At 42.5% G+C, this 17,277-nt stretch overlaps 1 protein-coding gene across 16 annotated transcripts in view; it reads right to left on the minus strand.

Annotated features, from left to right (window-relative positions):
• caska (calcium/calmodulin-dependent serine protein kinase a) overlaps positions 1-17,277 on the minus strand; it is a 175,464-nt gene that overhangs the window by 98,774 nt on the left and 59,413 nt on the right. For all 16 annotated transcript variants that reach the window (XM_014412508.4, XM_014412513.4, XM_014412516.4 and 13 more), the window contains exon 3: positions 581-686. In XM_014412508.4, coding sequence (XP_014267994.1) covers positions 581-686 — 106 coding nt within the window. The remainder of the gene's footprint in view (positions 1-580; positions 687-17,277) is intronic.

Consider the following 17,277-nt stretch of genomic DNA (forward strand, 5'->3'; position numbering starts at 1 on the left):
AATCTCTTTAAATGGCGCTCGTCTGCATATCCTTGAAAGTTTTCTCCCGGTGCACCAAGCCATGTGATAGAACTACGCACGAAACCCGAGCGTTCGCCTGCTCAGCGATAACAGAATTAAATGATAAAGGAATTAGTTCTGGAAGAGGAGAAAGATGAAGATACGGAGCAGGCTGGGAGGAGCTCCAGGGGATGATGCAGCTCTTGGAAAAGCTGGAAGTAGCAGCAAGTGTGAAATCTTAATCTCATCTTTTTTTTCTCCCCCCTCCCCTCATATATATATATAGACTGCACTCATCCTCTGCACACTGCCCCCCCACAAAAAACCCCTCATCTAACAAGCTTTTTCATATCAGCTTTGATTACATAAAACCACTGCAGGGTTCACTTTCTCTCCACGCCCTCCTCACACTGTCATCCTTCTGCTCTGTATCCTCTTTCCTCTGTACCATCCCCACTACGCATTCTCTTACAGATGTGCCCCACTGTGACACCCGTCCCCCATTACCTATCTTCAGCCTACATATGTGTTGGTGTGAGGAATTTTGTGTGTGTTTGCTGAATCACAGCCTGGGACTTACAACTCAAACACCATGTAGAGCATCCCATCTGAGCTGTAGGTCTCCAGCAGCTCCACAATGTGGGGGTGCTTCAGCATGTGGCAGATACTGGCCTCCCTCTTCAGATCTGAAAACACAGAGAACAGACAGAGAGAGAGAGTTTGGAGATGAGCAGAAGTGGTGCAGTGTTGTATACAGAGTGTAACATTAGGCCAATACTTTTTGCAGCTGAAGACAACTGTGCATTTAGGATAGGGGTGTTCTTTTTATTTCACTAAAGGCCACACTGGGTTCAACTTGAGGGGGGAAATTAGACCCCCCGCATCAAGAGCAAGACACACAGTATTCAGCTTATTGATACCCTGTGATTCCTTTGAAAATTAAACCACCTCGCGTGCAATTCCATCCAACCAGTCAGCTGCGTACCCTCAAGTAAAATCAAAGCATTTTGTAAATCAAGTCTCATATTGCCCTTTCACAGGCCTGAAAGTGACAACTCAGTAGGTGTTGGTTTTCATTAAAAAGTAAAAATGAAAAACTCTTTGATCACATATTTCACATGTAATATACAGCCTAACCTTCTGCCCTCAACAGGCTGCACAGAAACTTTCTGAAGCCTGTGTTTCCTGCCCACGACTCCAGATCTCTGCTGGTGTGCTGATTCTAACATCAAAAGCATGCAGCAAATGATGATCTTTAAAAACAGAGACCGTTGCGTATGGACACATGGATCTCTCTGTCAATGTGACTGATAGGAAACTTTTCTTTAAACACTTTACATATCTAAATATGTAAAGACAAAACAAAAGACCAACAATTATTGACTTTGCACATCCTACTGATGCGCAATGTACATTTCCCAATTAACACCAGTTATCCTCACAATTACGTGTTTCAGGCGTGGGTGTTAGCTCCCGTGACAAGCCCGTTTCTGAATGTGCACAGCCTGCATTCTTGATGAAGTCAATTTTGTTGTGGGTGCCTGAGCTTGACTGAGGGCTCCATTATAACTGCCATGTGGGGCCTGGCGAACGGCACCATGTGACAAAGTTGACTGTAAACCAATTTATAACTGACGTCACATCCACAGTCACTGCCACCTCTCCTTTGATGACACATCAACACAGAAGACAGAATTCTCTGAAGCAGTCTTGGTGGTTACAAATTAAAAAAATTAATACATTTTTTTAAAACTTTAAAATAAAATAAAAAATGGTTTGAAGGTGTTGTCTGAGTGGCGACACCTAGCCTGGATAAATGGGATGGCGTGTGTTAGATGTAAAAACTGTGTCAAATCAAACATGCAGATCCATCTTCTGTGTCGACTCATGGAAAATAAAGGAGTAGCTGTACTACCTAAGAAGTACCATTTAAGTAGAAGAGATTTTGCCCTCTGGCCACGCTAATTTAAGAAGAACCTAGTCTTAAAAAACGGGATATATTTTATTATTTTCTCTCACTTTTATAATACTAGAGTGGTGACTGTTCTCATTAAACATTTCCAAGTTTTAGGTGGCATCAGTGTAGTTACAACTGATGTGAGCAGCAGGTGGCTGCCCCTCCTCTATTGGTTCTGCCAATCAAAAGAGAGGTTTTCCTTTCCACTGTCACCAAGTACTTGCTCAGAGAAGTTGGAGTTGGATCCATGTTCCAGTTCAAAAAACTCCTTAGAAACTTCAAAAGGAAATACTCCGTTTGGTATAGGATTGTTGTCGGGACAGAACGCACAGGAGACGCCAGTCACCGTTAGCTCGCTCGGACATTTAGCTGCTCTGTTGTCATGTGGCTTAAAAGATTGATGATATGATCTCACTGAAGTGCACATGTGCATTCTCACATATGGCTCTATCTTGAACGCTGATAAAAGTGACAGCTGCAGCATATGTGTGAAGGTGCTATGGTGTCACCAGTTGATTGTTTTCTTCTGCCTGCTTTGGCTTCACCATGAAAAGTGAACACCATCTCATCTGGTTACTCCAGCACCTTGCTGGCATGCAGAGCAATGCCACTAGCAGCATTTTGAGAGAAATGTATAGGATGTGTTTTCCCCTTTGTTCTACGTTTCTTATCAGGGATGAGATGCCTTTTATGAACCACATATCTCTGTGACACGTATGGCTGTTTGTCTTACATTAATCTAGTAACTGAACCTTTCCCGTCTCTCTGCCTCAGCATTCGACGTGAGCTTGTCTACATCATGGTTTCAGAATCCCAGAGGAAGTTATGTAGCTTAACTTGTGTAAAATGCATAGAAAATGCATTGCTGCATTTGGCCTGAACTCCAGAAATTGGCAAATTGGTAAGTCTCTGCTCTCCTTTGGTTCAAGTGCAGTGCAGTTTGTATCTATCCCATTATTTTACATCCTCTTACTGCTGCTTGGCAATGAGCATCTACCACTTTAATTGGTTCCTAATGAAGAGGAGGGTTAATGGAGAGGGTTACTGAAGCTGAAAAGAACAATGCGGGCTGGCTGTTTAGAGATACCGCTGGGGAGAGATGACAGACAAAAGAAAATGCACACACAAAAAGAAGCCAACCAAAAAACAAGAAAACCCCCACAAACCCCCACAACCATACAAATCCCTCCTCCTCATGAGATTAAGAACAGCTAAAAAAAAAAAAAGACAACTGGATATTTGATGGAAGCTTTGACAAGAATGATGCGCACAGGGAGGAGAAAAAACAGCTCAGACAATCAATATTCTGTCACTGTGTCTGTTGCAAATGAAAATGGTTCTGTCATGTAGATGGGATGGAGCAAGGATGGAAGGTAGACATGAATCTGCAGCATATCGGCGGACAAAAGGGGACTTGCATGAAAATTAAACGACACAGTGGCTACTGAAAAGCATCTCACACACTCCTTCTCCCTGCTTCATTTCCCTTCATCATCATTAGCCTGAAGATATTTTTTGGACCCCCCACCCCCCTCCCCAGTGCCATTCAAATCAGGCGCAGCTCCAAATCTGTGAGGCAAATATGAACAACCTTAGGCTTTTTCGCTAATGACCCCTTTTTCCTTCTGCCTAATCATGAATCTAAATGAGGCAATTAGTGAATAACAGCCTTAAAACACTGTGTCGTTGTATCCATCCTAAAAACTCTCATCAGCTAAGCTACCAAAATTGCATGGACATGAATTGCTCAGGTTCTGATGGCAAATTGAAAATAAATATCAACATCACTGTATAGTTGCCGTTAGTGAAAAAGCCCCACAAAGCCACTCACGCAGACACAGTGAGAGGCAAGAGAGGGAACATTTGCATTCATCAGGTGGGCAGTGTCGCTGGCTGCGTAATCATCTGCTAATAAGTTCGCTGTATCAGCTTAAAAGGTGACGTGACACGTCAGTGTTTTGTTCACCGCTTGTTTCTGCCATTGCAGGTTATGAAATTGGATTTGACACACAATGGGGATTTGCCTTGAGTATGAACATCTGAACATCTCTTTCTATCTCGCTCTCTCGTCCCTCCATTCAGTTTCCCGCTCCTTTGATCTATTCAGTCATGCTTGGCAGCTGCTCTGAGAGCTTCTGAAGGTTGAAGCCAACCAGAGAAATATGCATGATGTACGTAACCCTTCTGCATGAGCACAGTCTCAATCAAGAGCACTTAACTGTATTAACTGTTAAGATCCATCTCTAACTGAAGCACAGCTAAGCTGAGCCTATATATAAACACTCAAGTATGTGGTATACGAGAGCTAAATATTCCCCCCAGTGAGATATTTCCCCAGCTGTGGCTGCTGGAGGTGATTTATGGACAGGAAGACTATATGGTGAAAAAGGCGAGGCTGAGTAGATGCTTCTGGTAAGATGTCATGAGCTAGCTCACAATCACCACACACCCACACACCCCAGCTATGACAAAAAGTTAGCGTATTGTTCCGTCATGTATCCAGTGACATTTAATTAAGCTCGGAGCTGAAGCCACAAGCCACTTGTGCTGCCGTGAGCCTGAGCACCAACATTAAGCCAACCCTTGGAGGACAGGCGCGACGCGTCAGCTAGCTCTAACATGATGCTAATGCCGCTAAAGCTGGGATAAGTGTTACCTTAAGGGCAATGCGGTCCGCCACTTTTAATGTCATCTGATGAACTGGGCTGCTCATGCCCGGCACTGTAACTCCTGCTGGAGATTGCAGAAGTTGCCTAATCAAATGAACAGCTGTTGTCACACCAGTTTTATCCAGCTCAAAGAAAAAAAAGTTAAAGGAAGAAACTTCTAATTCGTTAAGTTTGGCGTGCGTGCGTGCATATGCAAGGTGGAACAATGCCATCGATCCTAAACGATCCAAAGTGTAAACGTGAGGCAGGACAGAGTAAAAGACTTAATGACTTAAAATGTAAAAATAAAAACAAAAACCAAAAAACAGAGTGGAAAGATAAGACTACAGATAAGGTGTAGAAAATTGTAAAGGCAACAGGGTGGGCCTATGGAAACATACTGAAATTAAAATCAATGGCATATGAAACTCCTGAACCCATCTTAATTACTCTCCCAAGCTTCTTCCAGCGCCTCAGATAAATAGATACACTATTTCCCCAAACATGAACTCAGTGAAGTGGTAGGAAAATCAGTGGGGGCATTGTCCGAAGTTCTCCTTTCATGTAGCACACACTTAGCAGGCCACAAGAGCTAAAATGGTTCATGTGGACAGCTGTAAATAAAGTACTGTGTGGAAATGAAAAAGCAGTGGAGGGCATTCTATGCTGAGGTTGACTCTTATACCATAAACAGCAAACCCAGCTTAAAGCTACTCCACAACCTCCCAAACAATGCATCAGCTCCACTTCATTTCACACCATATTCTGGTGTGAAATGCTATTCTATCTATAGCAGCGGGTGTCACTTGCTGCAGTAGATGAACGTAGCTCACTCAGAAACCTCTGCATCAGTAGTAAATTTCCTCCCCCCCGTAATCCAGGGGAACCTCTGAGCTCCTGCACTGATCTCACTGATACGATCATACGTGCACTGAGGTTTTCAACCTGTCCGTGCTGGCCTTGCTGCACGGACAGGTTACAAAAACATAGGTGCACAAACAGCTGGGAAGGGGGGGGGGGGTCTTGGGGATAGAAGCTCCTCTTGAGTCTCTCTGTCCTTGCCCGGATGATGCGGAACCTTCTACCGGATTGCAGAAGTTGGAACAGTTTGTTGCCAGGTTGGGACGGGTCCTTCAGTATCTGCGCTGCTGTAGTCCGGCATCTCCTGGTGTAGGTGTCCTGAAGCGGGGGGAGAGCAATTCTGCAGCAGCGTTCAGCTGTACAGATCACTCTCTGAAGAACTTTTTGGTCCTTCACACAGCTGTTCCCAAACCAGGATGTGATGTTCTGTGTGAGGATGCTCTTAACAGCGCCTGCATAGAAAATCCTGAGGATCTCTGGAGAGACCCTGCACTTCCTCAGTTGTCGTAGGTGGTCGGTAGGCGAACTGGAGCGGATCTGTGGTGTCTGGGATGGAGGAGGAGATGATGTTCTCTTTAGCAGCCTCTCGAACACCTTCATTAAATGGCCTGGTAAATGGCCTGTATTTATATAGCGCTTTACTAGTCCCTAAGGACCCCAAAGCGCTTTACATATCCAGTCATCCACCCATTCACACACACATTCACACACTGGTGATGGCAAGCTACATTGTAGCCACAGCCACCCTGGGGCGCACTGACAGAGGCGAGGCTGCCTGACACTGGCGCCACCGGGCCCTCTGACCACCACCAGTAGGCAACGGGTGAAGTGTCTTGCCCAAGGACACAACGACCGAGACTGTCCAAGCCGGGGCTCGAACCGGCAACCTTCCGATTACAAGGCGACCTCCCAACTCTTGAGCCACGATCGCCCTACTACCGAGGTCAGTGCAACTGGCCGGTAATCGTTCAGGGATGAGGGTTTGCTGTTCTTGGGCACAGGGATGACGGTGGATCTTTTGAAGCATGTGGGGACCACAGACTGCGGACTTCGCCAGGGACTCGTTGAAGATGGAAGTGAACACACTTGCTAGCTGATCAGCACAGCAGCGCAGCAGACGGCTGGTGATGCCGTCTGGCCCCGCCACTTTCTTTGTGCTCACTCTCCTCAATGCCGCTCGGACGTCGTGCTCCGCGATGCTGATCACCCGTCTCTCGCTGATGACTGTGTGGATGCAGCACCTGGTCCATGAGGTGCAGCTACACCACAAACCACACCCAGTCACAACCACCAAAAGCATGGCTCGCACCAGCAGGTGGGTATAATGATTCCTGTTTACCATCTGTTTGAGGTTAGGCTTAACACTCTCCTGTTTGACAAAGCACATATCTAGGCCTGGATCTAGTGACTGATTTCTCTCTGTTACGCTCCAATACACCTATGCTGGTGGCTGACAGGGGCTTCCCATGATGCATTGTCAGTTGCTTCTTCGCTCACCTTTTCACTGTACATCAGACACCACTCTGCATTTAATCAATAGTTATTATTAATCTCTGGCTCTCTTCCACAGCATGTCTTTGTCCTGTCTTCCTCCCATTCCACCCAACCAGTCGCAGTAGATGGCCGCCCCTCCCTGAGCCTGAGTGTACTGGAAATTTGGAAAAACATCTGGAGTAATGTTTTTCCTACAGTCGGGAAATGCATCTTACTCCCACAGTTTTACATGTAGTGCCTGTGCGCACACAAACTGCTGCTAGCTGTGGACTGACTGACTTTTTTTTCCAAGTAAAAAAAGAAAAAGAAAGAGGAGGTGATAAACAGATGTGATCTTCAGTGACCCCTGTTCCTCCTGCTGGGAGTCAAAGTCTACATCGAAAAGAGGCTTTGCTATCACAACACACAGAGTAGTAGGTGTATGTGAGCATGTGTGCATCATTTGAGTCCCAACTGCGCATTTGCAGATACTCAGGACAAGAAGTCACGGCGATTTATTAAAAAAAGAAAGAAAAAAGGGGAAAGAAAATCAAAACACAAGCAGTGCTGAAGCTGTTATGATTGATAAGGAAGACAGGAGAGAAAGATTAGAGGGGGGGGGGGGGGGGGGGGGAGAAAAAGACACCGGGGGGGGGGGGGGGGGGGGGGGGTAGACAAGGAATCAGGGAGGTGGAAAAATGAAAGGAGGTGGAGGGAAGTGAGTAGGCGATGGCACATGATGAATTTTGCTCATTCTCTAGCTTGCTTTTCTCTCTCCTCCCCTCAGAGGGCTGACCTATTCATCAGACAGACCTCCGGACAGGCTGAAGAGAAATAAGCTTGTGTGTGTGTGAGTGTGCTAGTGTGTGTGTCTTTGTACAGGCCTCTGCTGACCAATCCATTGCCAAGACACGAACCATTTGACCCACTTCCCTTGGTCTGAGCTGTGTGCAGGGTGTTTGCGTGCGTGTACGTGCGAGGCGGCTTGATTACTGCGGTGCTGTGTTACAGACGCCCGCTCAAGTGAAACTGCTCTGATTTCTACAGGCAACAGAGCGAGGGAGTGGGATGGGGGGAGAATAAAAACAAATCAACAATGAGAACAGCCGGCTGGTATCTGGAGGGAGCGCAGTATTTGATGGATTCCTGAGCAGTGCAGGGGAGAGGCTGCGACTGGATATGAATGACTAGGGAGCGTGCTAACCATGTATTATACTGTAAGAGTGCAGACATACACAGACAGAAAGCTAGCACACACTTTTTAGTGATCGTTTAGGCCAGGTTTTTTCACTTCTGTGAGTAAAAGTTAGAAGAGAGATGGCAAAGAAGAGAGCATGTGCTGAGTAATGACACCTGATAATGGGCGATCTCTCAAATAAATCCTCCCCCTCCTTAACCTTTCTTGATGTAAAGGATCTATTTTGACTATGTGAATGCCATAACTGTGGTAGCAGATGCTGTGTATGAAGAATAGGACAATGGCTAACCATACCCCCAGTTTCTAAATCATCAGTCTGAAACAGTGCTGGATATGAGTGATTTATTTGCTGCCAGTGGCATTAAAAGCAGAACTTGCAGAAACCCTTGCTGCCTTCAGAGCTTAACAAGACATCTTCAGTTTAAAAATAAGTTGACTGTGATAAAGGGGAAGGCTACAGCTTTGTGCTAAACCTCCCCCACAGAAACCCTCGCTGCAGAGCATCTTGTAGTAGTGCTGCACGCTCAGGGAATCACACAGAGGCCCTTCACCATTCCAAACCCTCCACTCTCCCACTGCATCGTGGAGTCATGTTAGGATAGAAACACATGGGAAAACTCCAGGTAGCTCATCCTTTGATGGAACTTTGATTAAGATGGTGTCCAATTATCTGCTGTGATTTATGCCCCCCAACATCAGCTGCCGGATATGAGGACCAGCAGCAGATAGGTGGGTCTATTCAGAAGCTATTAGGGTGACAAGATGTCCCACTTTCTGTCAGACAGCATCTTGTGCCACATAATTAGGTTTTCTATGCAATGAGCATGCAGAGGGGCCTGGGTCACACGACACTGCACTTAATGCTGCAATCAAAAAGCCCTCTCTAAAGTTTAGCAAACTGGGTAAACTGGACTTGCATCTTCAATCACTGATACAAGGTTGCATGACAAGGTGCCCTTGAGCATGTTACCTGAGCTGTTCTCAGTGCGTTCATCAGTGTGAACGTTGGGTAGAAAGTGAAAAAAAGTGATTGTATGCATGTGTGTGTGAATGACACATGTTGTATGAAGTGCTTAGAGTGCTCAAGTAGAGAAAAACGGCACAGAGAAGAATCGGTCCATTTACGCCCATCAATGGCTGTGCAGAAAATTATTTTGTCAAAGGAGGAATCATGGCTTTAAGATGAGACACCGCTCGTTTCTGTTACTCTACATCACAGACATTAAAAAAAACAAAAAGCTTTTTTGTGCTATGTTTTCTTCCCACAGTTCAAACAGCTCAACTGCCCGCAGGTCTTCAAAAGAAAGGAATGATTTCATCTTGGAAACCTGAGCATGAAGAAACTGTCAGTGTATTGGGTCACTGACCGAGAAATCTGAGTGTCTTTTGTACTTTTGATCCCTTTTTGGTATTTTTGGGAAAAGTTCAAGTTCTAGTGTTTACAGTTAGTATGGAGTTTAGTCCTGGTTATGTTCCAAGTTAAGTTAGACTTATGATCCGTGTTTTCTTGTCAGTGTGTCATTCCCTGTTTCCTGTGCGAGTCTGTAGTGTCCTCTTCGTATGTTCCTTAAGTTATGTCTGTGTATCGTCTCCTTCTTCTGTCCTCATGTTTCATTTCATGTCTCCCCCGTCTGTTCATGTGTTCTGCCCAGCCCGTCATCTCACTCTCGTTCCGTGTCCCTCGCTCCCTTCTTCCCCAGGTCATGTCTTTGTGTTTCGTCTCCATGTTCCCATTGTCAAGTCTGTGTGTCTGCGTGTTTCCCGTTTTATTTTGACAGTCTCTCATCCTGTGTTCAGTGTGTTCAGTCTTGCCTTTTCTTGTGTCATTAGTCTATTCATCCCAGCTGTGCTCCCCGTGTGTTTCCACTGCCTTCGTCACCCTCGTGTGTATTTATTGTGTGTGTAGTTTTCACAGTTTAGGTTACTTTTGCATTCTGTTTTTTCCCTTATTTTGTATCCTTGTGTTAAGCCTAAATAATAAACATCTCACCCTTGGTTAAATTTAAGTTTGTTTCCATGTTTTGTCTGTGGTTGTACCCACACGACACACCGGCCACCTGGCTGTAACAGAAACTGGCCTTACAAACTGAACTAATTATTACTACTTACACAGTCTAAATTAAATCCAGAGATTAAATGTAAAAGTATAAATCAGTGGCACAGGTCGTCACCAATTATTAAATAACAGAAGCTCAGTTTTGCTCCTGTGCAGGTTTAAGGACATCCAGGGTTTTAGGTCATGTTAAGTTCACAGCGACCACTTTGACTTTGAGTTAATGGACTTCAATGGTAGAACCAGGTGCCATCCTCATTGCAAAGAAAGAGGAAGCTGCGTCATCTAAAACTAGATCCTAGTGTGAACGGGTATGACGAAAAAAGAAGAGGACCTTTGTGGGATACCACAGGGCAGGTAAAAACATAACAAGGCTCCCGGAGAAGCTTCTGCTCTATGATTATGATTTAAACCAACTTAGTTCAATCGTGTGCCAGGTGAGAAAGCAGGACATGATCTAGAGAGTATTCTACAATATTCAAAGTGGCAGTGAAACAAAATAAAACCACTGGTACCACAAACAGTTTGACTAAATCCTGAATACTAGTGATAATTTCATTCAGCTTCACTGTGCTTTACTTTTTTGGTATTTCAAATTTATGACTTCATAGACAGCTAATCAAAAATCCATGAGTCCACTCCCAGCCCACTGAAGGAACAATGGGCTGGGAGGTCAGTTCCCCAACTCTCTGTGAATGGTAGTCATGGCCATTGATCAGTGGTCTTTGATCAGTGGGTTTTGGTCAGTGGTTGTTGATCAATGGTCATGAGAATTTGCATAATTAAGTTTAACCTCCTAGGATCTGGCGTCCACATATGTGGACATCACATTTTTATGGAAGCCCGTTTCCACCACTAAATAAAAACAAAAAAGCTAGTATCCATAACTCGAAATTTCAAGTTACTTTTCTCGAAATTTCGAGAAATATAACTCAAAATTTCGAGTTACTTTTCTCGAAATTTCGAGTTGGCTCTGCCAATCAAAAATATACGTGAACGAGGTCGCTTTCTTGTTACCCGGAAGCATATGGCGCAGAGGAACGCACACTCAAAAACGGATCCCAACAAATTGGCGCTTTCGCGAGTACGTTTGCTGATAGTAACACCATGTGATTCAGCTAATAACACAGGGATTTCATCATTTGTGAAGCCAGGCTGAAAACACTCAGCAATCTGTGGATTCACGACTGGATGTAATACCGGTAGCTTAGCTGTAGCGTTTGTAGCTGAGGGCTTCAGCTTCCGGGTAACAAGGAAATGACGTCATTCACGTAGATTACTGATTGGCAGCGCTAACTCTAAATTTCGAGTTACTTTTCTCAAAATTTTGAGTTAATAAATCGAAATTTTGAGTTAATAAATCGAAATTTCGAGAAAATAACTCGAAATTTTGAGTTATGGATCCTGGTTTTTTTTAGTGGCGGAAACGGGCTTCCATACATTTTGGGTTATTTAGACCAAAATACTCAATTTTGCTCTACAAGGGCCTGATATCCACTTACGAGGACATTATACTGCTACTGTTCTATCGAAATTTTAAACGAATATCCTCATAAGTGGCTCTCATTTTTCTCAGAAACAAAAATTAGGTAAAAAATAAATAAAATACTAATTCTTCGTTTTTACATTCATCAGGTCCCAATCAGCCCTAATATCAAAGAGAAATTAAAAATGCATGCCGTGGAAGAGTTCGGGTCTTAGGAGGTTAAGGAACCGACCTCCCAGCCCATTGTTCCTTCAGTGGGCTGGTTTCAGTCAGTATGCAAATGTACTGTTTATAAGATTGGGGAAACCTGCAGTCAGCTGAGACTGAAGAAGTCATTTGGATGAGTGATGAAGGATTTCTCCCACAAAACGCTACGTCCAGATGAAGAGAATCAACTTTTTGGAGATTTACTTTCCTGGATGATTGAGAATGCATCAAGACCTTGGCTGTCTATGCTCAAACACTATTAATTGCCATGAAATTACTGCTTTCTGAGTTTTTTCTATTTCCGAATCTGTCCGCCTTCCTCTTTATTGTTCCTGGCACACTTGTATTTACAGAACTGTGGAAACAACTTAATTGAGACTAAAGAGCCCTGACATTCTGAAGGCACTGACCTTCAATTAAGCAGCTGGTGCTGAAAAATCTGATGGACTGTGAAGCAGGTCAAGACAACAGTGAAAGCTGACAGTTATTTAGCTACCAGCCAGCACCAATGTAGAGAAGCTCAAAGGTGAAGCACAGAAGGAGATAGCAGGTCAAATCAAGAACAGCTGCCTCCTAAACAGCTCATGAATGCATTTAAAGTCATGGAGTCATATTAGAATAAGGAGGGGCTGGCAGGATTGCATATTAACCATTTTATTTACATAGAAGGCAGGAGGACGTATATTCATGCAAGAAGTGTAACTACAAACAAGGCAGGCAGATATTTAATTATCGAACTTTGTCTTATGTCTGGAAATATGCTTTGTTTGTTTTTTTTTAAGTTTGCTGGGGATGCACAGTGCTGTGCAAAGGTTTTACGCTGTGTTTTATTTAGACATGCAAACATAAATGCAAATAGTATAGTATGTAAGGCAAAAACAGAGTTAGCTCGCTAGCTTCTATCTAAATACAATATAGCATGTCCTGACTGCGGGGTTTTGGAAACAAATTAAAACGTACAGCTCTGTTATCACTTCCAGCATAAATGAAGACAGAAAACTAAACAGCAGTGACGTTTGTAGGGTTACTGAAGTTTGGCTAGCTGGTATATAATGATGTGCTACGTGACCGCTAGCGACACAGCTATGTTAGCATAATATAAACAAGCTAACTTTTTTTCCACTCAATAAAAGTTAACGTGAGTGTTCTCGGTGATCAGGAACAAATGTAATCGCATGGCAGGATGCTGTAAAAGGACCAAACTTCAGCCAGGAGAACAACTGAGATAATCCATCCACAATACGAGGTTAGTCATTCATATACTGCTGCATGGGCTGTGCTGTAGTTACATCCTAAGGTTTTAAAAACTGAGCTTAAATAAATGATTAGCGGTAATAAAAGCCGAGGGAGGTCAACAGTGATCAGTGACTGTTTTAGGAGCTTTTTGAGATCAAATAGAAGAAAATACATAACATTAAACATGTTAACAACACAAAAGCCATATTAAACGCAGACTACTTTAGGCCTGGAAGTAGGATTCGTCACGTCATCACTTAACGACCGGATAGGGGGTCCAACGTGTTTTACAGATAGCTGTAGACTTAAAAGACCCATTGTCACTGCTTTTGAGTCCAATTCTTGTGTAATTTGGCGTGTCATCATTTCTCTTCTTTAAGAATGGCTTCTTGAAAGTATTTCTGATTTGGCCTCAGTGAATACACTGCACACCTGACTGAAATATGCAAAGTTTAAGAGCTAACAGCAAACAACCAGTGTTAGAGCTAAGTTGTGATACGTTTTACATATGCATGTGTGGATATATTAGTGTAACAAAATTGGTGCACAGTACTGTAGAACAGAAATTAATTTTTAAAATCATTGTTTTCCATTGTTTTAATCTCATTGTGGGGCTTGTTTTCTAACTGGCTGCAAGACTTACTAACTGTTCAATTAGATGTGTGTTATAATTTTGTTGAGTTTAACAGAGGGCCTGTACTCAGTCAGTAACATGAAAAAAAGCTCTTTATCTTTTCTTCTGAAGTAACACTTGTTTAGATGTAAAACAAGAGGGTGAGACATGAAAAAAAAGGATGTGAGATTCTCATTAGGAGACCAGACCTACACACTGCTCTCTCTTTAAATCTCTCAGATTTGCCATTGTTTCCTCACTTTGCTAGATTATTGTTATTTATTTTAGGTTTATTAAACCTGTTATGCGTTACTGTCACAAAACTAGACTCAAACACAGACTTGGAATATGCAGTTGCTTAAGGTGAGATCTGCAGCTTTCTGTAGACATCACTTTAAAAGTCACACTCTAAAGTCACACTGCACAATTGGCTGAGCATGTTATGTGTGCTGTATTGAAGCTCTACTAAACTACAGCGTCTCACGCTGGATTATGTAGCACAGATCAGTGAGAATGAATTACACGAGGTAAAGAAGGCTACTGCGTAATGTGGCAGTAAAGCCGCTCTGAGAATCATTAATTGTCTCGAGAGCATAGCATATATGCACGGTCACACGGCCAATCAAAGACTTGCCAGCTCTTTCAGTGGCAATATATGGAGGAGTAATACACAATTACAAAGCACACACAACACTTTTAACCTTAATTAATAACCCAGTTCAATTCAGTTTTATATTTTCATATTCATATTTCTATAGGGCCACTTCACAAAGACCACACAATTTTAGAGAGAACAATCAGAACATCCTCTACGACAGTGTTTCCCAACATTTTGAAGCCATAGCACATATTTCACATTAGAAAAATCACACGGCACGGCACCAACAAAAATCTCACGAAAAGCATATAGACAATTTTTCCCCCACACCAGGCATAGTGGAATTGTCTCGGTTTGTCCCCAGTATACCTTTTTTGCTTCTGACCACTACTCTTGCTAGGGCCTTCATCTCAGCCTGAATTTTCTCCAGGACCCAGGTCAGATTGACTACTTTTTCTTTTCTAATATTTATCTATTGCTATTTTGCATTGTATTGACTCACAGCATGACTATTATGTAATTTCCACTTTGTCTTCTTCTGTTTTACTGGCAGTTGGCAACCCATTTTATTAGAGCAGGTAGTAGTACTGCCCTCTAGTGGAAGAGAATGTAATCGTTCTGCCCGTTGCTCACACTGATCGCTTAGAGCAGCGGTCTCCAACCTTTTTTGCGCCACGGACTGGTTTAATGTCAGACAATATTTTCACAGACCGGCCTTTAAGGTGTTGCAGATAATACAACAAAATAAAACGATACGACCAAGACAAAAACTGTGGTATTTTGTAAATATCATAAACACGAATTTACTGTGTAATTGTGTAACTTTACTAGCAGCGTCCTCCAAAAACACTGAGAGTAGCATCCTCCTCTCTGCATCTTAATGCTCTCTGGTCACTATGGTAACGTGTAAATATTTCTTTCAAAATAAGACACACAACTACAAAACAAATATAAAGTACATGAAAATAGGGCTGCTCAATTAATCGAATTTTAATCACGATTACGATCTGGGCTTTCAACGATCATTAAAAATGACTGAGCCGATTATTAGCCCCTCCCTCATTTATCCGCGACACCTTAAAGGCCGGTCCGTGAAAATATTGTCGGGCATAAACCGGTCCGTGGCGCAAAAAAGGTTGGAGACCGCTGATTAAGAGGACCCGAGGGAAGCTCGGAAAGCTAAGCAGAAGTTATTTGGAGAGGAGAGTGACTGCTGTTGGTTGAAAAGACAGGTTAAAAAAAACTTCAGTGGTGTTGCACACTATTTTATATTATTTTTTTAAAGTCATTGTTAACCCTTTAAAGCCGTCAGAGCAGCACGCTCCGTTTTGCGTAACTATTTTTAAATCCCTGTAGAACCTGAACGCGTAAGCTAGCGCAATAATTTGTTTTGCACATGAAACCGGAGGAGTTGTACTTACATCTGATGCCATCAGCTTGTCCTCGGTCACGGTTTCGTTCCACATATAGCTTTGCAAAAATTGCATAAAAAGCGCTTGCAGGAACAAAAACATAATATTCCAGAAACACGCTTTGCCGATCCGATCAGCTGTTCGTAACACTTCCCACAGTGAAACAGACACTATCACATGTCCGCCATTTCCTGGCCGAAACCGGAAGTGATGTCATTTTCGCGGAAATTGTAGTTTTTTACTTGTAGGCCTTAAACCTATACTGGTCATGTTTGACTTTTCTGAATAGTTGCTGGGATGCTTAGAACTCGAATTGCACTGCTGGAAATAGTTTATTTTGATGCACATGCTGTTTTCTTTGCAAATTTGCATCATAGGATTGTTTTTTCGTTTTTCCTGCAGTATATAAAAATTGGTGTATCTCCAAAATAAAACTATGAAGACACTCAAAATAAATTTCCTGTTGTTGTAAACTATTTCTTGCAACTTTTTTGTATTTAAAGCTTTGAGGGATAAACCTCTTATATTTCTCCAAGTAGAAATATATGTACAAAATACAAAAAACGATTTTCAATTTTTTTGTAGTTTATTGCACTTTTTTTGCAATTAATGTAATTACTATGGACTTAATGCATACATATTATTAAAATATGGGCTATAACAGTTGTATAGCAACTTGAAATGCTCCCACAAATGGCACTACAACATGTAAAAAAATAATATAAGCTCTGGCGGACTTGGTTCTATAGTAGGTCTTAAGGGTTAAATAAATATCGTCAAATAATCGAGATCTCAATTTCAGTGAAAATAATCGTGATTATCATTTTTGCCATAATCGAGCAGCCCTACATGAAAATGTATAGAAAATGTATTCATAACACACAGGAAAAGACTCAGGGAAACTGAGTTAACAATAAAAACCCTGAAAACCATAAATTTCACACCCGAGCCTCAACTCTCACGTCCCGGTACCAAACAACTCACGGACCGGTATTGACCTAAAGAACCACTTAATGCCTAGTGTATCATACTTCATACATGAGTTTCTGAGATTCCTACATCATTAGCGTGATTAAAAAAAATGTCAGAAGGTTAAATAAACAATCCAAATAAATGAAAAACTAAAATATGAAAATTAAAAATTTCCAGCAATTATTTCATGGTTCAGTCTTTAAAGGGTTAAACACAAGACTGAGTGAATAAAATTCTTTGTCTCTTTGTCTGCTTGTCTCTTAATAGGCTAAATAGTGTTGTTCCATCCAGCACCTTCATAAGCAAACATCATGGAAGAGAGCAGGTCTCTTTATTCCTTTCCAAATACACACACACACACACACACACACACACACACACACACACACACACACACACACACACACACACACACACACACACACACACACAAAACTTGGATTCTCTTTCTACCATCTCTCCTTTCTCAGTTCACCTAATAGTTTCTTTCTTATCACCTCAACTCCACCCTACAAATATCTTTAATTCAATCTCTCCTCCTCTCTTGTTCTCTCAGCCCTTCC

This window comes from Maylandia zebra, linkage group LG16 (assembly GCF_041146795.1).
Source record: "Maylandia zebra isolate NMK-2024a linkage group LG16, Mzebra_GT3a, whole genome shotgun sequence".
Taxonomy (NCBI): domain Eukaryota; kingdom Metazoa; phylum Chordata; class Actinopteri; order Cichliformes; family Cichlidae; genus Maylandia; species Maylandia zebra.